General features: G+C 46.7%; 1 protein-coding gene across 4 annotated transcripts in view; it reads left to right on the forward strand.

The window, feature by feature from the left end:
- KIAA0513 (KIAA0513 ortholog) overlaps positions 1-24687 on the forward strand; it is a 486466-nt gene that overhangs the window by 350005 nt on the left and 111774 nt on the right. For all 4 annotated transcript variants that reach the window (XM_085639337.1, XM_085639336.1, XM_085639334.1 and 1 more), the window contains exons 4-5: positions 6449-6548; positions 15567-15640. In XM_085639337.1, coding sequence (XP_085495463.1) covers positions 6449-6548; positions 15567-15640 — 174 coding nt within the window. The remainder of the gene's footprint in view (positions 1-6448; positions 6549-15566; positions 15641-24687) is intronic.

Here is a 24687-nt window from a genome sequence, read left to right on the forward strand (position 1 = left end):
GAAGAAATTGGATAGTCCCTGTGGCTGCAGCTGATTCTTTGAGGTCCTCAACGAATAGATCCAAGGCAGGGCCCCCCGTTCTTTTTGGCACGCCAATGATGCGGACGTTGTTGCGCCTCGAGCACCCTTCCTGGTCGTCGAGCTTTTCCGCCATCAGTTTATTATCTGCTTCCAGTTTCTTGACCTGACGCTGTAGAGTGTCCGTGGAGAGGGTTGCTGTCGTGGTTTCTACCTCCGTGACCCGCGTGGCCATTTTATGGAAGTCTGCGTTGGTGAGATATCGGTAGAGATCGTTCCCACGGAAGTTTGCAGCTGAGTCAAGGTGGTTATAATGTCCTGTAAGGTGATCTCTGCAGGTTTATCAGTCTTGGGGCTTTCTTCTCGTTTACTTTGTGACCCAGACTAGTCTGGCAGGTGTTTATTATAGGCGTATTTATCCAGTTTAAGTTGCTGCACTGTTCGTTGACCCCGGCCCCCCATCTTTACCCGGCCTTCGTGATCCACCCTCGATTACGTGGGTGGGAGGCAGTTCTCGCCGCTGCTTGCCTGCGGGACTAGCAGCCACACGTGGCCTTTCGGTTTTCCTGCCGCCCACCCTTTGCAGTAGGAGCAGCAAGATGCGTCAATGGAGATTTGCCGGTAGTGGGCCTACTCGTCCTCCACCCCCGGTTAGTGCCCCATGAATCACTCTGGCAGCCTATGTGCGTAGTTGAGCTATAACAGGGGTAGTCGCTGTAGGATTGGTCTCTCTGCTCAAATATTAGAAGTCACTGCGGTCTTGAGCCTTCATTAATCTCGGGCCTCCACGAAGCCCATTCCACGCATCTATGCCAGCAATAAGGTGGCCCCTGCACAGGGCGTAGGCCTTCACGCATCAACTCTTGGGCCCGTGGTGTGCTGCGTCCAGCGCAGCGCTGGTGCTGTTACATTTGCTGGTGCTTTAAGGATAGTCCCTGCCCTCAACACAACCCGTGCCGTCCCAGGGAGTGGCTCTCCAGCCACCACAGGTCGCCAGGGCTGTCCACTATCCTCGCTATGCACGGGCAGTCAGGCGCATGTGCGAGCGCCAGGAGGTTCCCTGCTGTGGGACAAGGGGGGGGCGGCTGGTGTCAGACCCGATTCGCGGCCCCACGGATGGTACCTGAGTCCACGGTAGTAGTGCAGCCCTAGCCTGTGGGCATGCACTCAATAGAGGCCCCCACTCCCCCTTAGGCAAGTATTAGATCGGTCCTCCGCCAGCAAGGCACAGCCGAGGGGGTTGGCGGTCCCGCTGCCTGGCCGTCTTCCAAGCAGACTCAGCTCCTGCTTTCACCAGCCTTACTTGAAAAGGGGAGGTCTCCATTTTCCCACAGGTTACAGTCAGCGTATGGGGCACCCGCTGCCTGAACGCCTCAAGTGCGGCACCACGTTCTCTTGCTTGCACCGCTAATCCCCGCCACTGCAGGTCACCGGTATTTGCCTACGCAACTCCCCGGCTTCTACGAGTGTTGCAGGCCACGTCCTCTCCAAACGACTTAGTCCCCATTTCACCAGATGCTCGGGGCTCGGGAGCGAAGTATTGTAATCCATGGTGTTTCTGACGCTTAAATCACTGCCATTAAAGTGTCCTGCGCCGTCAGATCTGTGGTCGGATCAATAGGGAGGTCGTCCCAATCGCGGAGCCTCTCTAGGCAGCGGCCATTTGCTTCGGTCGCTAGCCACGCCCCCTCAGAAGTTATTTTCTGAGTAGTATTTAACACGCATATAAAGGACCCATTCCTGAGAATACCCAAAGCATTTGGTTGGTTTAGCTTTTTGAAATTCCGACTTAAGAGGAGCTAGGCCAGTGGTTCTTAGCCTCTTGACTTTTGTGGACCTACACCTACTCATTTAAAAAAAATATATATATATTTTAATTCCATATTGCAACCAAATGACATTACACACCTATTCATTATAGAAGTGCAAGGACCCCCACTGAATCATCATTGGAACCCGGGGACCCCCAGTGAAGAGTTACTGGAAGTGGAGGTCCCTGGCCTAGGCAATTTTGATGATTTGAACACATAAAAAAACCACATATGTCGAAACATTGTATTTAATTCACAAACCTATTTTAAAAATCTACATTTTAAAGGGAATGTTGGAGCTTTTCTAAATTCGATTGAGGTCACCCATCATCTATACTATATTCTGTTTGCTATACTCCCAGAAATCAATCTCCCAGGAATCAATCTGAAGATACTAGCTTATTTCTTTCTTTCTTTATGTATACCTTTCTAATCTCTTAATATTATTTCATTTTGTAAGTCGTTGCGGACCCACTGAGCAGGCATCGTGCAGCCCCAGGGATCCCTGGACCCCAGGTTAAGAAACACTGAGCTGGGTCATTGAAGCAGCAGGGTGATTAAAGGAAGAGGCTGACTTATTGGCATAGTAGTCTGTGAGAGATGTAATAAGAGTCTGATTTGTTTTTTTAAAGGTTATTGTACAATCTTGCAATTTATTCCAGCTGTTTATATTGAGCAATGTTCTTACTTATCATCTGACAGTAAGCGGGCACATGTTCAAAAAAGAGCAATAAGGCACGCACGTAAGGCAACTTCGTGTACATTATTGAATGATAAGCAGAGCCACCGTGGAACATCTCCCAGTGATCCGAGAGTGCATGTTGACATTGGCTTTGGTATTAGAAAAATTTGGACCGCCAGACTGGCAGTTCTGTTAGAGAAGGGGCGTGTTTTGCTCAACATGGAAGAACTTAAAACCACAACAACCATTTGAACAGAATTAAAATGCGTTGAGTAAATTCAGTCATTATATGTGAAAGTAGTCAAGGCGAGCGTGGGCAGCAAAGCCATGGACACAGAGGTAGGGATTATTGAGCACAAAATGGGTATAGAGGATGTAAGCCCAGTTCACAAATCACAAAGCTGGCAAGGCAAAAGTGAGCAACCACAGTTTTGATATTGTACAGTCTTGTACAGAGAGTGTGTTCTCTGCTTAAGAAACAATTGAAGAGAGAGTAGAAATATAATGGACTGTACAAAAAGCCAGCTGGTGTCATCACAGGTATGGTTAAGGAAATCAGTGTTTGACTGATGTCCTGGAGCCTGAGATAGTGTGATCCAGTAATTCTGGATAAGAGCATGTCTCTCCTCGGAACCTCCAGACGTCAGCAACTCCATCACTGACCACCTCCACACTACTGATGCTTCACACCTCAAGAAGATTGATGCTCTCCCTCCTCGGGGATACACGTGCTGCAGTCAATGTACCCTAAGGTGATGCATAACCCGTAAGGCTGATGGGACACTGAACTGGAGACACCAGATTATTATTTGCAATCAAGCTACTGCATCATGCATTCCTCTTATTTCACCCAGGAGCAACCAATTTCAATTGTTTGCATGTATTGAAGAGATGCACGGTGACCATAATGTGCTAGGCCAGCCTTGAAGAAATCAGAAAGATGATTTAAGAAATTTAAGAATATGAATTTAATCTCGGTATGATTCACACAAGAGCAAGCTAGCAGCGATTATGTGAAGAAGGAAAATCATGTGACGGGCAAGAATGCCACCACAAAATAAAGGAGTGAGGCAAAAAAAGAGAGGAGACGGAATGAGGATCAAAGAAATTGCCCAGTGGTCACTATCTTGCAAACACAGAAATATCGAGAATGGTGACAATATTTGTTACGGCCATTTAACATTGAACATGGTATACTGGTCTGATATGATGCTGTTGTATATAGAAATAGGTGGGTTAAGATAGTGTGGCAGAGAGTAAAGGCTATGCTGGTGTGAAGAGGTGGTCTAGAGATTGACCAATTTGAAAGTTATATAGGAGGCACCTATTGTCTATATTGCGCCAGTCAGCCTGTCTGATGGAGTAGGTAAAAAAACATTATTGATTGTGTTAGATTTCTTGACAATAAAGGTTTAGACTCCTCATTCGAATGTGGTGAGCACTGATGGAGCTACAAAACATGCCCCCTGACAGTCAGCAAGTTGCTTCTCTCCATTACTACTCTTTATTAAAAGCGTTTGCAGGGGAAGTTGTCGTAGTGTGGAAGGACGTGGAGCTGATCCAGGGATGGGGAAGGTAGCTGTGAATGTTAAGTGTGCCTTTCCATTAAACCCAGCTAGAATTATTCCATGAAACAAATAAGGTACTTTAAAATCTCTTCAGTGTCCCTTACGTTGCCTTGTGGGCAGTCACACTAGATCTATGTGTAGGGGCCCCCAATTGAGCTTTTGGTGTGCCTTTTTTGCTGATTCATGCTATCTGAAAAGTAATTTGTGCATTAGGGCCATTGGAATAATACAATTCAATAACTCATTTTGAGGGGCTTGCCACGCTATCCATAGATTAGCCATATTATCTGATGATTTTAGCGAAACTTACAAGTGTTTCCGAATCAACTGGATCAAAACTTTAGCAATAAAGCAAAGTGCCAGCCATTCAACCTGTCTTCCTTTTCCAGCTGTGTCTTTTGTAGAAGAATGTACATGACCCCCTGGACAACACTGTCTGGTCGCCCAGACTCATCATCATCTCCTATGCTGATGACACTCAGGTCATCCTCTCGCTGTTAGAAGACCCCTCCACTACCAGAACTAACTTCCACAGACGTATGATGAACGTAGCCAACTGGGTGAAAAGCAACTGTCTCAAGCTCAACTCGAACAAGGCGGAAGTCCTCATCTTTGGGAACAACACCTCGCCATGGAACCACGCATAGCGGCCTGCTGAACTCTGCCTTCCCCACAAACCACGCCCGCAACCTCTGAATAATTTTGCAGAAACAGGTAAATGCAGTCTTGTCTGCTTGTTTCCATACCCTACCCATGCTAAGTAAGATTTTCAGGTGGCTCCCAGTCGACACCAGAAGGACCGTCACTCAAGCCCTTGTAACCAGCAGACTGAACTATGGTAACACTCTCTATGTAGGAATCACTGCACGCCTCCTGAAGAGACGACTGACAATACAAAATGTAGTGGCAAGACTCACCCTTGACCTCCCCATACGGACTCACATCACTCTGCACCTCAAGAAGCTACACTGGCTTCTGATCCAGAAGAGATGCCAGTTCAAGATGCTGACCCACGCATACAAAGCCCCGCACAACGAAGAACCAGCATACATCAACAAACAGATGACCTTCCACCAACCGACCAGACACCTGCGATCCGCCTCTTTTCCTTGTAGACACCACCCGGATCTGCCGATCCAACAGCAGAGGATGCTTCTTATCTCACATGGTGGCTAAAGCCTGGTACGACGTTCCCCGGTACCTTAGGAATGCTGCATCTTTCCGCGAATTCAGAAAATGACTCAAGACACAGCTGTTCGAATAAACAGAGCATCAGGAAGCAGCTAGCAACTCCACTGATTTGAGACCCTCACAGGTGATTTGCTGCGCTTTATAAATCCTGATTCATTGATTGAAAAAGACCAGAGGTAGGACCTTATCACAGTTGGAAAACGAGTTTTAATGGTTAATAAAAAACAAGTACGTGGGTCAGATGTGTAACCTGTTCAGTTTAACCTTATTTATAATCTCACAGCTAGCTATATTAATAAAAAGTTTCATTTAAAAAATGTTGCACGTCAGCATATTTTTTTCCCCCTTTTGCACTAAAATTGGCACAGTGTGCTGATAATTCTAAAGGCTCTAATAAGACCCGGTGGAACATGCTGGAAAGTTCCCTACCCACATGATGGTCGCCACATATGGGCAGTATGTCGTGCTGTCACGCCATGTTGTGGGTTGGTAAGATTTCACCTTTCCTGGCAGCGGACGCCATTATCTTTCATGTTCATGTTTTGCAGGAAGGATGCTCTTAGTATGCAGTAATGTTGATTGAAAGAGCTGCATTTCATTGTCAATAGTGGAAAAAGTTGAGTAAAAATATTCAGCCCATTGTGTCAACCTCTCCTCCTCTTCCCCTTTAAAAATATTGTTCTTTTTTTAGTTGAATCAGACAGGGTATTAGACCAGGAAATTGCATCTCCTTTTATAAATGATATCAATGACTCATTTGCTGGTGCCTAGGGCTTGCCTCTGCCAGGAAGCAGTGAAATCTGTCTTGGCAGCCAGCATGTCTGTTTGTTGTCTATCCATTGTAATATTACATGATGTAGCCCCAGAGGGGTCACATCCCCTCTCACCAGCTAAACTCGGAGCTCATGCAAATGAAATTTCCTTCCAAAAAAGCAAACCCGTTACTAAACGAGTGCAAAGCAGAGATATTTACAGTGGTAGTAAATATAGCAAACAGACATGTATACTTCCTCAAGAAATAGCCATGGTATCATCATGTTTTAATTCACTCAGTCTCCTTTTACAACCATCCCTGTTTGATTCTATAGTGCACTTGGAAAGGATTTGATATCTTCCCCCCCCCCCCCCCCCCAAAATGGTTTTCTGATCCCATCTCTGTCTTGTGTGTTTTTCTGCAGAGAGGACATGGATCAGGAGGAAAAAGCCAAGTTTGGGGAACTTTGTAGCGGGGAAAATGGGAAAGGCCGAGAGTGGTTTGCCAGATATGTGAGTGCCCAGGTAAGCACACAAAGCAGAATCTTTGTTACAGAAAATGCTGCTACAGCATGTTGCTGTAAATGCATCTTTGCATCAATCTTGGGTGTGAATGCACATTTTTATATTAAAAAGCAGAACTGTGAGTGATGCAAACAGCTGTTGTTCCCCTGCTCCCACTATAGCATTTTTCCTGATAAAAATCGTAATCATGCGACACTGTGTAATGGTGTAATTTAATCATTGTGTGGCAGAGTAGTAACACGAACTGCTGGAAATAGACAACCCAGGTCTACTTGAAACATAACCAATGAACTGTTCGACTTTACAGAGTTTTGATAACAGAAGCGAAAATCCCCTTCCTCCCCTCATAACCTCCTAATAAGGATACTCCATGCTATTAAAATACATCTTTCGATTTAAGGATCCATTCTTGGTAGTGACAGACGTTCATGCTCCTGAGGTCAACAAAATGATTGTGAATAAGTTCGAAATAACAAAGTCTGCCTCTTCTGTCAATTTATTATGTATGATCTGCTATGTCAGTGTGTAAATTATAGGGGTTAATACCTAGTTTTTCTTGTAGACAGGCATGTGGAAAGCAGGGTACATATTTTCTGTTTTTGCTCCTTTTGATTGTATTTTGTTTTCATTATTTGTTTGTCTCCTTTTTCCAAAGGAATTAAGACGTTTTAAAAATAACACCTATTCTAAATGTTTCCACTTAATCTGTTCAGGTTCCTTTTTACCACTGGTAACATTTATAGGCTTTCTGCAATAAAGGAGACATGTTTCTAAAAAATAAATGACGTTTTAGAAACACTCGTAACAGTATTTTGTGAAAAAAAAAACATTCAAAACTGTATGTATTGTATAAGTTTTATTGGATAATTTGTTAAAATTATTACAAAACCCACATGCATAAATAAAGAATATAAAAGTTGACTACCATTAAACATCTAGTCATTGTCACCAAGGCCCATAAAACTTATTAGATACAATTGTAAAAATTTGATTCAAGCATGGGACAATTTGTCTCTATAAAATCTAAGTTGTCTATTTCCACAGTTTATTTTCTTTATTGCTTTTTCTTGAGGGTTCCGATGTTGCAATCTTCCTGCTCTTGCTGCTTCAAGCGAGTCCTTACTACCCCCATAAATTTGATTCCCCTGCATGCCAGGATTATGGAGGATCCTCCCAGCCAACTTGTTACTGCTTGTCTACAAGTACGAATTTTTAGGACATTAAAAATTTGTTTTAAATACCGTCGTCTCAGATCCAATACAGCTGGGCATACACAAAAGATATGAGCTAGGGGTTCGAGGCATGTGGGCTGCTGAATTCATATCTGTGCATAGATCGCCGCCTAGTGTTGGTTCCGGATGATTGCACATTGTTGTCCTGGAAGAGTCTTCGAAGTATCACGAGATAGGTGACTCCTCCCCTGGACCACAGTGCGCATGGGCATCCTCTCCATCCTTGGATTGTTTTTTTCCGCCATTGGGTTCGGATGTGCTTATCTTAGCTCAAGTTAGGAAAATTCAGTTTCAGGCCAAAAGGCCTGTAGTTCTCGTCGGTACTGTTCCCGTTCGGTATCGCTTAATTTCTTTAGTGCTTTAGCACCTTCTTCGAGATTTTCAGATCCGCTTGGTCCAAACATCGAACTTCGATCGACGATGGAATCGAGGACTCCATTCAAACGGTGTACTTTATGCCACGCGAAATACCCACACATCGACGTCCACCCGGTATGCAACAAATGCCTCTCACCGGATCACGATGAGTCGAAATGTATGGCCTGTGCCCGATTCCATTCGAAGAAGACTCTCCGGAATCGACGGGCGGCGAGATTGGAGGCGCAGCAATCGGCGCCTGCCCCGGCCAACATCTTTAGCACCGAAGACGAGGACGCCGAGAGCGTGGAAGACGTAGACTCCAGCCCCGCTTCCGAACACGACTCCCGCTCGGAGGACGACGATGAGGTGATCTTTCAGAGAGAAGAAGTCGTCGAAGAGGTAGGAGACTACGATGAGGCCTTTGCGGCCGAGGAAGATGGCTCCAGCGAAGAGCTAGGCCAACCCGTCGATACGGAGGCCGAAAACATATGTCGTCATAAGGCTCAGGTCGAGGGATCGCCTTCGGGCCTTACCCAAGATCAATCTCACGGTTCTTCGGCCCCGCCATCAGGCCCTCCCTCGAACGTTTCGCAAGAGCCATTACTATCGAAGACGACTGGATTCCCTTTAGCGAAACAGAAACCATCCATCGCATCAGTTCCATCGAAACCGAAAGTGAAACTGGTTGTGATCAGCTCGAAGGCCTCGAAGCCCTCCACTCCTTCGACGCCGACAAAGGTTATCGGCTCCGACCGCGCAAAAAGGGATTTCGGTGCCGAGCTCACCGCAGCGGATACGGGTGCCGAGCCGAAGAAGAAGGCCCTCGGTCCCCATGAGGCGCCTCGGCCTCTGGCACCGAAGACATCGGCCCCGACCACCAAACTCAAGGTGGCCACCCCGTCTGCTTTGACGTCGAAGACGGCGGCGCCTGCCAAGTCATCGACTCCAATGAGCGTCGATACCTCCCTTCGGATCGATGACCCCATGGCTGCAAAGAAGTCGGGTGCAGCTTCGACGCCTACCTCCAGGGTGCCGACCGGCTCCAAACAGCCATCTGCGTTCACCGTGCAACAGGTCTCGGCATCGTTGCAACGCATCAAAGAACGGGCAGCCCTCCACTCTACGTCGAGTACCGACACGCACAAGGCTTCGAAAGCACCCTCGGCGCCGACCAACATCACGTTTGGGTTGCCGCCGCCCACGGCGCCGAAAATGTTCGAGATTAGGACACGTGCCCGCCAGACACAGTCCCCATCCACTGGACACACAGATTTCGAGCCTTCACAGCCACAATTTATCGACGCCAACACTGTTAGGTTGATGCTCCGCAAGCGGAAAATCACGCCAGAGAGTGGATTTGACTCATACAAAATCCCTCTCAAACACAAATTGCCGGCAGGGTCAGAGCCAGTGCTTCACGAACACTTTCAACCCTTCCATCAGGATCCACCGTCCTTTTCTCCTACGCCTTCAGAGGCAGACGCAATAGAGGACTATGTAGGGGATGATACCACCTACCCTGAGGATGTCGATCCTGATGATCACCTGCAAGACCCAGATCAGGCATGGGATGACCCCACAGACCAGGGTACCGCACCAGATACCCATGACACGCAGCTTTATAACATAAAGACATCTCCCACAGAGGACACTGCTGCCTTTAATGCCCTCATAGAACGGGCTGCTGCCAATCATGGAGTAGAACTCCATTCAGACACTGTCGAAGAGGACTTCTTGGTGGACACTTTCGCCTCTTCTGAAAGAACTGTCAAAACTCTGCCCATGTTAAAAGGAGTTCTCAAACCTGCAAAGGACATTTTTAAAGAAACAACAAGGGCACGGGTGCTAAACCCCAGGATTGAAAAAAAATACAAGCCTGCACCCGGAGACCCTATGTACATTAGGGGTCAGTTACCTTTGGACTCCATGGTGGTTGCTAATGCTCGCAAAAGAGCCCACTCACAAACAACAGGTGATGCTCCTCCCCCAGACAAGGAGTCCAAAGTGCTGGAGACATCAGGCAAATGGATTTCAGCGCAAGCAGCAAACATCTGGCGCATTGCCAACACACAGGCACTCCTGGCCCGTTATGATAGGTCCCACTACGACACACTAGAATCACTACTCCAACATTTGCCAGATTAATATAAAGAGGCTGCGGAGCTCCTCATCAGAGAGGGACAACTCCTTACCAATGCATCCATCAAGTGCGCACTGGATGCAGCCGACACAGCGGCGAGGGCAATCAACACAAGCGTCATGTTGAGAAGGCATGCATGGTTGAGAATCTCAGGCTTCAAGCCGGAGATTCAGAACAATATCTTAAATCAACCGGTCAACCCAGACTATTTATTTGGCCCTGAAGTTGACACTACCCTCGAGAAAATTAAAAAAGACACTGACACTGCAAAATCAATGGGGGCTCTGCAGACGCAGCAGTTTCGTAGTGGCTCCTTTCGTCGCCCCGGGAATAGAGGAGCAGCTAGAGGTCAGGGGTCACAGCAGCAGTACACTAAAGGGGGCACACAAAGTGCCTATGATAAAACCAACAGAGGTGGATATCGTGGCTCCAGCACCAAGGGCAGAGGACGTGGTTACGGCAACACCAGGTCCTCCCCCAAAACAAACAGTGACGCCCTCTCCCTTCCCCCCGACCACATAACACCTGTCGGGGGGAGACTCCAGCAGTTCCTGTCAGCGTGGAAAAACATCACCACAGACAGGTGGGTCAGGGACATTATCCAGCACGGTTACTGTCTCGAATTAACGTCCACTCCACCCAACATACCGCCAAAGCACCGTCCTATGTCCGTAGAGCACTTGGCGTTATTACAGCAGGAAGTGCTAAGTATGCTGCAAAAAGGTGCAATAGAGGTCGTGCCCGTCAACCAGCAGGGGACAGGGGTGTACTCTCTGTACTTCTTAATCCCAAAAAAGGACGGGTCGCTCAGACCTATACTAGACCTGAGACCCCTCAACCAATACATTCTCTCAGAGCATTTCCATATGCTCACCCTACAGCAGGTTCTCCCGCTACTCAGTCAGGGAGACTTCCTAGCCACACTGGACCTCAAAGATGCGTATTTCCACATACCCATACACCCATCACACAGGAAATATCTCAGGTACACTAGTCAGGGACATCACTATCAATTCAAAGTTCTCCCCTTCAGAGTAACAGCACCCAGGGTCTTCACCAAGTGCCTAGCAACAGTGGCTGCACATCTACGGAGACAACACATTCACGTCCTCCCTTACCTGGACGACTGGCTTGTTCAGGCAAAGTCAGCCCAGCAATGTGCCAGCCACATGTCCCTCACCATTCACCTTCTTCACAGTCTGGGATTCTCACTTAATTACCCAAAATCACATCTCCAACCCGCACACGTACGACGGTACCTGGGCGCGACCATAAACACTCTGGCAGCCACAGCTCAGCCAAATTTAGTGAGGATCAACAGCATGCAACTGCTGATCTCAAAGTTCAAACCTCAACACTCCCTTCCTGCGCGAGTGTTCATGCAGTTGATAGGCATGATGGCCTCCTGCATTGTCATAGTCCCGCACGCGAGACTACATATGCGCCCGCTTCAGGAGTGCTTGGCACGTCAATGGAATCAGGCTCACGGGCAATTAAAAGACCTAGTGTTGGTGAGCGGTCGGGCATACAACTCTCTGCATTGGAGGAATCCACAAAACCTTTGCAAGGGCCGACCGTTCCAAGAGCCTGTTCCACAAATAATACTGACAGCGGACGCCTCTCTCCAGGGTTGGGGAGCTCATGTACTCACTTACACAGTGCAGGGACTGTGGACAACGCAACAAAAGAAGATGCACATCAACGTTCTGGAACTGATGGCAATCTTCCTAGCCATGAAGGCATTCAAAGTACACTTGTGCAACAAAGTCGTGTTGATCCGAACGGACAACATGACTGCCATGTACTACATACAGAAGCAGGGAGGAACACACTCTCCACAGTTGTCTCATCTGGCTCAGAGCATGTGGAAGTGGGCCATTCAGAGGAACATATTCCTCATGGCGGAACACCTCCCCGGCAAGGACAACCATATGGCGGATCTGCTCAGCAGACACAGCCACCAGATGCACGAGTGGGAGCTACATCCGTCAGTTCTCCAACCGTACTTCCAACAGTGGGGTCATCCAGAGATAGACCTATTCGCCACAAACGAAAACGCAAAATGCCAAAGCTTTGCCGCCAGGTTCCCACATCCACAGTCACAGGGCAATGCGATATGGATGAACTGGTCCGGCAGATTTGCGTACGCTTTTCCCCCAGCGCCATTAATACCGCTGGTGGCACGCAAACTGCGACAACACTCACTGACACTCATCCTAGTTGCTCCCACATGGACGCGCCAACCATGGTACACCAACTTTCTAGAACTTTCCGTGGTGCCGCATCAAAGGCTGCGGATCAAACCCGCACTTTTAACGCAGAACCATGGCGAAATTCAGCACCCAGATCCGCAACAGCTGAACCTAGCAATCTGGCTCCTGAAGTCTTAGAGTTTGGCTACCTAAACCTGCCACCTGACTGTATGGAGATCATCAAGGAGGCCAGGAGACCCACTACCAGAGCTTGCTATGCGGCTAAATGGAAGAGGTTTGTCATTTACTGCAACAACAATGACATTAACCCGCTGGACGCATCCATTCAAACATCATCTGTTACCTCCTACACCTATACCGATGCAATCTGGCATACAACTCAATACGTATCCATTTAACTGCGATAGCAGCCTATCTCCAAAACAGGCAGCTCCTCTCTTTATTCAGAGTGCCTGCCATCAAAGCCTTCTTGGAGGGACTCAAACGAGTAATCCCCCCAAGACACCCACCGGCACCGGTGTGGAACCTCAATTTGGTCCTCACCAGATTAATGGGTCCACCCTTTGAACCTCTCCATTCATGTGAGATTCAATTCCTCACCTGGAAAGTAGCCTTCCTAGTGGCAATCGCTTCATTAAGAAGAGTTAGTGAACTCCAGGCACTAACCATTCAAGAGCCATTCATACAGGTTCACGCAAACAGGGTTGTACTACGTACCAACCCCAAATTCATGCCCAAAGTGATATCGCAGTTCCACATAAATCAAACTATTGAACTGCCTGTTTTCTTTCAAAATCCACAGAATGTCGCAGAGAGAATGCTCCATACACTAGATGTAAGGAGGGCCCTCATGTACTATATAGACAGAACTAAGGACTTTAGGAAAACAAAACAACTTTTCGTTGCCTTTTCTCCGCAACACAAGGGCAACTCCATTTCCAAAGCAGGTATAGCCAGATGGATCGTTAAATGTATTCAAATTTGCTATCAAAAAGCTAAACGCACATTAACGATTCCCCCACGAGCCCACTCAACACGAAAGTTAGGGGCGTCCATGGCTTTCCTAGGAAACATTCCTTTACAGGAAATATGTAGAGCAGCCACATGGTCCACTATACATACATTTACCAAACACTACTGTGTAGATGTACACTCAAAACAGCAGGCAGCTGTAGGACAGGCTGTTCTCAAAACTCTTTTTCAGACTGCTGCAGCTGGCACAGGTAGCCGCCGCTAATGGAGGTACTGCTATGTATTCTATGCACAGATATGAATTCAGCAGCCCACATGCCTCGAAATGAATATGCTACTTACCAGTATGCATCTGTTCTTGGCATGTAGGGCTGCTGACATTCATATCGTCCACCCTCCTCCCCGGCGCCTGTAGCGGCTGCAGCACTCAGAATTACTGTATAGCATGGTCATCACTTACTGTATCTACTCCATCACTGCCACAATGGCGGAAAACAATCTAAGGATGGAGAGGATGCCCATGCGCACTGTGGTCCAGGGGAGGAGTCACCTATCTCGTGATACTTCGAAGACTCTTCCAGGACAACAATGTGCAATCATCCGGACCCAACACTAGGCGGCGATCTATGCACAGATATGAATGTCAGCAGCCCTACATGCCAAGAATAGATGCATACTGGTAAGTAGCATATTCAATTCGGATTTGTAGCCGCATAAGCGGCATTTTTCTGTTTGGTAGCTCTGTTTCCAGGAGGGGAGTAGGTCTTTTGACAGGTGATCACCCATCCGATAGTCCATGTAACATTTCTTTAGGAACCCGCTGAACTGAGAAGATAGGTATGCTTGTGGTTTTAATGATTTGTAAGATGCAATAACTGTCCACCCATGCCTGCGTTTGGCCAATGAATTTTGATCTTCCAATAAGGATTCAAAACTGTATTGTCCCCTGTTGTCGTTTGACATTGTTGGAAAAATAGCGGGAAATTGTGCACTGGAGAGATAGTTATGCTCTGGCTTGACAGCACCGCGGTCACCAGACAATTATGTGAGTATCACAAGGAGAAGGGATTTGGTTCCGCCCACATGTCGAGAGTCAGGAGTACCTGTTTTGATTGGGCAGAAGTTGTGTGCTTCCACAAAAAAAGTGCTTGCCCTTCACACACCTGTAACCATTTTGTTTATTTATCCAGCTGTCTGAGACTACATTTGAAGGTGTTCTCTCAGGCAGCAGCACAGATGAAACGAAGGCAGTCAATGCACTTGGGTTTTTAGGCCCGGCTTAAAAGTGCATTTATAAGCCAGACCTAAAAGCTTTGCGAATGCTTATTTTTCTTTTTTTTGATTGTCCTTAAATAAGAGTTGAGATTAAAAAAAGTGTGGAGTAATGTGCCCTGTCTTTCAGGAGTCTAGAGGCAGATTGTTTCCGTTAACCTGATGGTGGTCTTCTGGCTATGTGGCGTCTCCTCTTTGGCAGCGGTGCGTTGCCCCACTGCTTTTAAGCAGTGCGAAGTAGAAACATAAAATAATAATAACTTTGAGTTATTATCATTTTATGCTTTGTGCTGCTTTGTGGGCGGGCGGGGCTGCTCTGCTCTTGGAGCAGGGCACGGGAGGAGTGGTTTGCCCACTCCAAAGTGAATATGACTGTTTGGTCGGCCCTCTCAGGCCACCCAAAACAGTCATGCACACTTACCCTGTGTTCCATGCAGGCTGGAGAACATGCCCAGACCCCATTCCCTGGCTGAGCGTCCAACCATGACGCTCAGACCAATCACAACGCTGCACTGCAGCGTTGTGATTAGCGTTGTGATTGATCAGCTGGGCCTGGCTGTGCTTCCTGTTTCTCGAGTTCGACGAGGAGAGCAGGAGCAGAGAGGCTGAACCTAGCGGCAAGGTAAGTTTATTTTGTATTTGTTTTTATATTGTGCACCCCCACCCCCCACAACCCCCCCTGCCCTGCCACCCGCGAGCCATGCCGGCCGCCACTGTCTTCTAGGCGTGTGTGCTGAGTCTAGAGAGAGAGAATAACTAGATAGGCTGTGGCCAAAACGGAGGGAAATACTGTCACATATTAAATGTGAGCTTCTTTTATCCCCCACAGCGTTGCAACTCTAAATGCGTCTCGGAGCAAACCTTCTATCGGCTGGTCCAGTCCTTCGCTGTTGTTCTTTTTGAGTAAGTAACAAGGTGTTTGTACCTAGGGAGTGTGAAACGCTGTAAATGTCTCTTATTGATAGCCTCTGCTTTTTCCTGCTTTGGAATTGCTTGGATGGAATATGCAAGCCTTGACCCCATTGAGAGTTATGGGACCTGGTTGTCATGGTAATAAAGAATAACTTCATGTGCTTTTTCATGGGAGGAGTATACCTGCTCTTGCAAGTTCACTGTGGTTTTTTTTCTAAAACACTCTGAAGTTTGCAGTATTTTATTGTATTTCTGTTTTGAGTAAAACGTACTGTAGTCTTAATTAGTGGTGGGCGTAACTGCATTAGTACGGTTTAAAATAAACATTCAAGACTTAGATTGTCTCCAAGAGACCTAAACTTGCAATTTAACAAGGCAAGAGGGAGGAATACAGAGGGTTCAAGAGGCATTGAAAAGAGTGTTTTTGGCCAAAATTAATTGGAATGAATGTAGAATAGCTGCTTTAAAAATATGTTTCGAATTATAGGAAGTTGAGTTTGCAGATCTGTTCGCAAAGGGTTGGAATGTCTTCTTGAATCTTAAGTGAAGGAATCATTCAAAGGCAATGATGTTTTGAATGTTTGCCATTTCCAACACAAGTCTTTTTTTTGTCCCAGGCCTGATCTTTTAGATATCGTTAAAAGTCTGGAGGGGTAAGGTGGCTTCTGAAATTGAAGGGCTTTTTAAATGGGGCAGCCAATGTTAAATTGAATTCTGTTTTCATCTGGGAGCCAGCGAACGTCTTTCAGAATTGATGACGTATTTACATTTCCTCTTTATGGATACAAAATTAGCAGTATCCCGAGGATGGCTTTGATTGGGCTCAGAGATGATTGTGGTAGGCCGGCCAGTAGAACACTGCTGCCTTTGAGGTGTGATCTATTCATGGGTCGGGCTGTTTCCCTGGGTAGATCCTGGATATAGAAACTCTTGATTCATTGAGAAAGAAGTTGTTATACATTTATTTATCCACATTTTACACGGTAAGTCCTGCCTCCAGACTGAGAGCTCTGGCGGCCGGGGCGCCCACCAGCTGATAGCTATTCGACAAGTTGCCAACACCACCCGTGGTGCAACTATTCGGGCTGGCAACTTTGGTACCCTGCTCCCCTGTGAAATCACTCCCAATAGACACACTTTAACCGTTCGTGGCAGCAAAACTCCTGTTATATGTGACAAAATACTAACCACACTGATCCAAAAACCTGTCAGCCGCCCTCAATCTCAGGTCATATGCAAAATCCAGTTGATGGCTGACCACATCTTCTACATCTGGAAAACAAGTCTGGGTATATTTTACAGAGTCTGAGAGGGGTCATATAGGTTTGATGTAGCTATTTAAATTATATGAGTTTAAAGCAGGCGTTTGGTGACACATCGGATCTGTTCACAGACTTTTTGCCACTCTGAGTTCATCCGGGTCTCCCCACAGTCCACCCTCCCATCTCCCTCTAGCCCAGATAGGCTCCCCGTCTGCCAGCAGGGCCACATGCAGGTGTGTGATGAGGTGCTGGCAGCCCACCAGGTCTCCCAGTCTCAGCAATAACTCATGCTCCCTTGGTTTGTTTGGAAACATGATCCAGATGCCCCAGGGTGTATGTGCTAGGCAGGCATACTGCAAGAATTTGTGCCAATTCTAAACTGCTCCTGGGCTTGGCATTTATTGACAAATGGGTCTCCTACCCTCTAGCACCCTTCCCGCCATCACCGCTCAAAGGTAGCAAAGATGTTTCGTAGCGGCGCGGAAAATGGTTGGGGTACCCACATGGGCAAGTCCTCGGCATAGGTCGCCCTTTGCAAAACCACCATCATTACTATGTGCCACACTCTACCCATCTGGCACAGCAAGTAGGGAGGGAGCATCTGGGACCATATTCCCCCATCATAGGAGTCACCTGAAGCGTGCAGGCGTCATAGGTTCCCTCAAGGAGGGTCTTTTTCCAGTTCATCTCTTAGTCCAACCACTCCACTGCATGCTGAATTTGTGATGCCACATAATATAGAAAAGGGTCTGGTAGACCAAGACCCACACTCCGCCACGGGAGCTTGAGCGTGTCCAGTTTGACAGACTTCTACCACCCACTCACACCAGGCGGCCCAACAATCTGTCCAGTCGTACGAAAGTCGCAGGAGGAATTGTCCACATTTAGTTCTGCAGCACATACATACAATGCAGCAGGAAACCCATTTTTCCCACAGAAATGCCTCCCTTCACGCAGAGTAGAGGGGCCTTCCAGAACTCTGCCGACTGAGACAACTCCTCCACCACCCTTTCAACATTGAGTGCTTAGTAGGCTTACAGGTTCCGCACCACCCAGATCCCCAAATATGGGAAAGCCTACAATATCCAGGATAGTCCCAGGCGCAGAGGAAGTTCCGGGTCTCCCTGCGCCAGTCCCGCCAGAGGAAACAGCTTGTATTTTGTCCATTTCATCTGCAACCCCGAACATGCCGCAAATTTGCTCAATTCCTCCAACAACAGTGGGACTGACCATTCTGGGTCCCGTAAATAAGTCAGCGCATCATCGGCCTACAGGGACACCACATGCAGGCTGCCACCCAAATTGACCCCCTAAGAGCCAATCCTGGCACGGAGCACACTCGCCCCTTCCTAGTTCCCAGGGGTGCAAAATTAGTCCCCCTGTAATAACTGAGACACCGGACGCGAGTATAAGAGTCTCACCCAGTTCATGTATTTATGGCCAAATATCATGTGCTGCATAATCACCCACGGGTAGTGCCACTGTACAGTATCAAACGCCCTCTCTATATCCAGGGACCTCGACGCCGGATTAAGAGTTTAGTCAAGTCTTTAACATAATCCCTGAATTCTAAATCCTCCAGCACCTCTGTGTGGAGCCTTCAAAGTGGGACTTTCAATCTCATCCATTATATCGAGCCTACTTTGAACCCCATATATAGGAAACCAATAGTAAAACTCGCTGTCATTCGAGGGATGGTGACACCAGATCTCAATTAGGTTCAGTCTCTCAATCACCTCTCACAGGGAGGCCTCCATTCGGGGTTTATGGCCCTGCCTAGGGGAAACCCTGTGAAGGCACCAATCCCACACCCCTGCTCACACCAAACACATATGGAGAAATGGGGTCACTAACTTCTGAATTCCATGGTAGAACTTTGTCATCAGTGTTAGGTTCATAGGTATTTACTATACAGGTGTCTACTCCGTCCAGTACGTCCACAAGGTTTATGTACTTCCCCTGAGGGTCTGAGTGCACCTCCCTCTAAAGGCAGGGACCCTCTGCTGCAATTCAGGTCACCACCCCACAGACATAATTTGAATATGTGGCTGCGTAAAGGTTTCTTCACTGCCTTCCCAAGCTCGCAGTAGGAGTGTCTCCTGGAGGAGTGCCACCTTCTCTGTATACCTCCCCAAATAAGTACGCATGGTACCTCTTCACACAATTGTTCAGGCCCTGTACATTCCATGTTACAGCTTTTTTTGTTTATCACACCACTGAATTGCAGCCCTGGCCCAGTTTTATGCAACACTTTCAGCCATGCACAACCTCGTATGGAGTGTCAAAAAAGTGGGCTTTATCCTGAAAGATCACTTTGAGCCGGTCTGCCCCGTACCAGGCCAAGCACATTTATCGGAGGTTCAGTGCTCGAAGCTTGGCTTTCACTTCCGTGTAGGACTTGTGCTGCTTTTGTACTCTCCTTGTGTAATCTCGGTAGATGGAGATAGCATTGTTCTCAAAGGCCAAGTGGCCAGCCTTCCTGGCTGCCTACAGAATGCAGTCCTGATCCCTATAATTGAAGACCCGAGCAATTAGGACCATAGGAGAGGGGCCTGGTGGCGGCAGCGGGTTCAGGGCTGCATGGACTTGCTCCACGGTAAACATCACAGATAAATCTTTTGTTTCCAGCACATTGTGAATTCAGCGCCCTCTGATATCTCTCTGGGAAACCCAGGAATCTAAAGTTATTTCTGCAAAATCGGTTTTACGCATCTTCCTTCCTTTCATCCTGTTGAGCAACCCTTGAGCACAGAGAGGTCACCTGAGACTTTAGCGCCTACATCTCAGTTTGTAGATCCGATGCAGAGCTCACCACTGTGTTCTCCCTCTCAGCCACTTTGTGGAGATCCGTTTGTACTAAGTTCACATCAGTTCACATTAATTGTGATTTCTTCAATCCTTCCCTTCAGTGCCTCTTGACAGCTCCCTAGTGCTGCTAGGCTGTCTGCCCTAGAAGGCTCCCCAGAGGCATCACCTGCTTTGACACCCCAGGGTCCCGGATTGTCAAGTTATGTGGTGGGGGTCCGTATATTGAATGATCATATTGTTTTGTTGCAGATAGCTTGTGGGGACCCCCTATTAGTTCGTCACTCTGTAGTCTGTACTGGGACCACTCCTCCAGCCATCACCCCCACACAGATTTAGTCTCTCTGGGGAGGTACCCCAGGGGTGCAAGCGCCGTTAACTCGGGGGCCCTGCTTATGTTGTCCAGGACTACCACGCCCTCTGTGGTCCCTCCAATGCGTTTATCTCTGCCACCGTGCCCGCTGCGGCCCCACAGCAGCGTCCTTAGTCCTGAAGCCTAGCTCCACCATATTTATCATCAGTTTTAGTGGAAAGCAAAAGGTACCATAGTGACTGTGGAGAATGTCTGAGGCGCCCGTATCACAGGCGTCGGTCCATCATTTACAGATTGCTGGAAATGCTAGTTAGGTTTGCGAGAGTCAAGGAAGATGAAGATAAATGGTGTCTTGTTATAAAAGAAACAGATGTTCCAGAGACAGCAAGAAACTGTCTTGATGAGTGGATGCAACTTAGTTAAGGTAGGAGTCTGGGATTTAATAAGGTTGGGGGTGAATTTTGATTTATGTGGTGTTCTCAGGTAATGAAGGGCTATGGAGGGAGCCTTGAATGTGGATGTGAGAGTTTGTGAGTTGGTTGCGGCAACGAATGATGAAGAATCCTAATGACTACCCTGAGCATCGCAGAGCACGAGGACCAGCGAAGATTCTCCTTGAAATTTCTCCTTTTGTTTCAAACTGAATAAGTTTGATTCCAATCTTGTCAACATGATGAGATCTTTTGCTTATGTTCCATGGGATATTTTAACGCCACATTTCTATTGACTAGATTTGGTCTTGTTCACAACTTCCACCAGAAGGAACAAGATGCCAAGTTTGGGAAGTACATTGCTGTCATTCAGTTCCTGCTTTCATACTTATATTGCACCCTTGAGCTGGGCTGCTTCGATGGATAATGCATGACCAGTTTCTTATCTGCCACTCACTTTGCTAAGTTTCCTTATGACTAACGTTTCAAAGTACCACGAGGGGGTTGGTAAACGGTTATGCTAAGAAGAAGATGGGCCCAGAGGGGACATCTTAATAGGGCTGACGACATTTATTCTGTCATATGCCAATATCGCAGAGTGTGCTTCGATTATAGCGAGAATGATGCGTACATTTGCCAGTGAAACCTTTTACATGACATAGACATATATTAGAGGTCTGTGTTTATTTACAGTTTGTGGAGAGCCAGTTTTAATGCATTTTCTTTTTTACACCTATGGTGTGTTGAGGACTCAATGCGTAATTTGTAAAAGAATACAGTCTAGGCACTGTTATCAGTCATCTGTCATTTTGAGTATTTTTCTCTTTCTCTCTGTCTGTTTGTGGTTTCTACCCCCCCCCCCCCATCTCTTACCTTTTTAAACCATTTTCAGCTGCTTACGCCAGGATGCCAGTTGGTGACTGAGCACTTTATAAATTCTATAAATAAGTGCGGGCCCAAATTTTGCTCAGAAACCCGGAGTCGGCACTATTGCATGTTGGCAAGCCAAATACCAAGACTGTGCAGTCTTGATTCTACCAGATGCCTCTTAAATCCACCATCAGACACTGCCTGCTCCTTTATTTCACTCTTGCTAGTTCCTCTAACAAGTTTTTCCCTCTTTTCTCTTCCTCTTTCTTTCCCCTTTGTGTGTTTTTTCAATCTCTTGCTCTCGATCAAGTTCAGGTTAGAAAAAATGTGCCAGTCCCATTTGTAACGACCGACTCAAATTAAACACTGGTTGAAGTATGTGACAATTGAAGGTTTTAGGCCTGATGTATGGTTTTGTCGGGTGGAGGACAGGCAGAGGACTTTATATCCAACACCCTGCCTTTACTCTGCTTACCAAAGAGAGAGTTCTCTGTGGACCTTTGCCATTATCATGGTTCCTGTCAAATTTGGAAAAGTTGGAGGGATAGTTCTGTCAACCATGATGGCTGGCCTCCAAATTTTTCCAAAGTTTTTTATTTTTCAAAAACAACCTCCCAAAGCAGAAGTTTTTTTGTTTTTTTAAACAATGGCACCTGCACCAGAGGAGTTTCTTCCCATGGTGTGAGGATCATTCTATATTTTTTCTGTCCCTCACTGCCAGGTAATGGACAGGAGAAAAAACACATAACACCATCCGCCTTATTTAGGGTGGACAGAGTTATGTGCTTCCTCCGAGAGCTCACACTCCTTCGGGCCATAAGAGGAAGGTTTATGCTAATGGAGTACATTTTTGCAGTTTGCCCATCTCAAAATCAAGCTGATGGACTGAGAGTTTGGGGTAGAAGGTACTCCGTTGCCGGGAGAAGTGATTGAACATTTTTAGGAGTAGTTTAAGATTTAAAGCACATGCTTGATGAATAAAGTGAACACACACAAATGTTGGCCGCCGAAGTGATCACATGTATGAAAAAAGAGAAACTAAGGCCGTGAACCATATACAATTGATTATGTAGAGTATGCAAAAAGGATTTAGGTGTTTATAAGAATGTTACTGTACACAGGAAAAATCAATAACTGTGATTTCACTGCCGTTAGGATGTTGACAGCATTTCGACCCTAATTGAATGGACGGGTCATCATCAGGAGAGAGCATTTGTAAGAGTGCAGCGGATAATGAACATCAATTCCAATGAGGTGAAGAATGGGCGCGGCTGGCTGATGGCTCTAAGCCATAGGAAAAATGTTGGTGCTTAAAATGAATCCTCAGGTATCTGGAGAAACCATAATATGTGTGCAGGAAGATGCCTAGTCACTGAAACCTGGAGGGGTCCTGGTTGCCAGTGAAAACTAGAGAAGGCAAAAATGGAATTGATCAAGGTAATAGATGCCGTGCAGTAGCTGGGGAATTAATGTAGCTAGCGGAAGACTAAATATTGCCTATCAATTGGGAGGAGCCGGTTCACTCAGTAGGAAAACAAATTCCATTTGCCAAAGAAAGGCCCACAGGAAAAAAGAAATTCAAGGGAATGTATGCCGCATGGATCCAATCTAAGTGCGGTGGGCATGAGGGACAAACTACACCGGAAATTGTGAATCACATGGGCAGAGGGCCAGCAGATGCCTCTTGTTATGAAATGGTGCTGTCAAAAATCCGATGACCACAAAGCTTTCTGACCCTTTGGATGCTGGGTTTTTGATACCTTGGATCAAGAGCTGCCACAGAGGATGAAGCACAGAAGGCTCCCAGCTTCTGCTACCAAGAGCCGATGCACCGTCATTGTTCGACCAGGGTCCATACAATATTGGAAAACAAAACCTGACATATGGAGGTCTAGCTTTAATATGCACTCCTTTATTAATTATTGACAAACATACTAGAGTGATACAATTAAAGAGGGTTAATCCTAAAGAATGCCCATAGCACCTACTTGAGGGCTACTAATAGGGTTGAAACATGTTGACTTGCCTTGTAAGAGTTGAAACATTCCTCTGATAGTTTTAACTACACCCAATGGGAACCTTAATTACATTTCTCAGTCCACTAGGATGTAGTCTTTTTTTTTTTTAACTCTTTTTATTGAAAAATAGGCATGTAGACAGTCAATACACAGCAATATTCAGGTTATCGGCAGTACTCATTACGATAAGGCAGCAAAGGCTCATTGTCCCAATACAATATGGATGCCCTCAGGGGTTCAATACTATCAAACTTCATCAGCAGCATCATCATCTCGACTCCTCGGTGGTTCACATATATCACACTGGAATGTGTTCCACGGCCCCCATACATGAGACCACTTCTTGGGGCATCCCCTAGAGAAGGATGTAGTCTTAACAGTTCCCATCTTTACTCCATTCATAAATTAACCGCACACCAGATCCTTAAGTCCCCGTGGCCCGCAGGAGTGGACCTCCAGTTTTCCATCCTCTGAAGCTCCTCTGGTTAGAAACACACATTGGTGGTCACTTCCACCGATGCGAGGAAGGACCCTATGATCAATCATGCCATCTCTGGGTGGGTGAGAGTGTCTGCATTTAAAAAATTGAACTTTCTTCAGTAAAATTCCACCTGAGGTTTAGCGCTTCTGCTTCCCCCTGGGCATCACATGTTTTTGAAAAAATCAACAAACCTCCTCCTCTCTTCCAAATTAACTGAACACCTGTACAAACAAGCATTAAAAATGCAATAGGTCTCGCATTTACAAGAGTTTGAGCTATTAACATTGCAAATGGCAATGCCTTTTATTTTTGTTTTTAAAAGATAAATAAACAGCATTGTTATTTACAATTCCAATAGTTTAAACTCGCGTAAATGCGAGGCCCATTGCATTGCAAATGCTTGTCTCGTGCTGGAACCATAATCCTGCCTTCCTGTCCCTGCCTAGAGGGCAGCTAAGGAATGAGTTTCCCGGAGATAAGACCTGATTTATTATGAGGTCTTTGAGCTTGACAGGAAGGCCCCTTGATGTTTACAATCCCCAGGGGTCGGGGGGTTATGGCCTTCACAGATGCCTGCCAGAAGTTTTTTAAATGTTAGCTGTATCTGGGTCCGTGCGCACTCATCATCGGGCCTAAACACCACAGGAGTTTGGGATTCCACATCAGTGCTCTTCCATCACTTTCACAGCAGATTCCTCATAATCCTCTAGTGACTCTATGAACCTCCCCATGTTAGACAACAAGTCACGATATAGCTGCATGCCCATTGTGCTGTCACCAAGGCATATTTGTTCACGTGACTGTGTGAATGTGTTTTAATTCATGCAGAGTTCGAATAATTGACTGCCCATTCACACC

The sequence above is a fragment of the Triturus cristatus genome, chromosome 12 (genome assembly GCF_964204655.1).
Source record: "Triturus cristatus chromosome 12, aTriCri1.1, whole genome shotgun sequence".
NCBI lineage: Eukaryota > Metazoa > Chordata > Amphibia > Caudata > Salamandridae > Triturus > Triturus cristatus.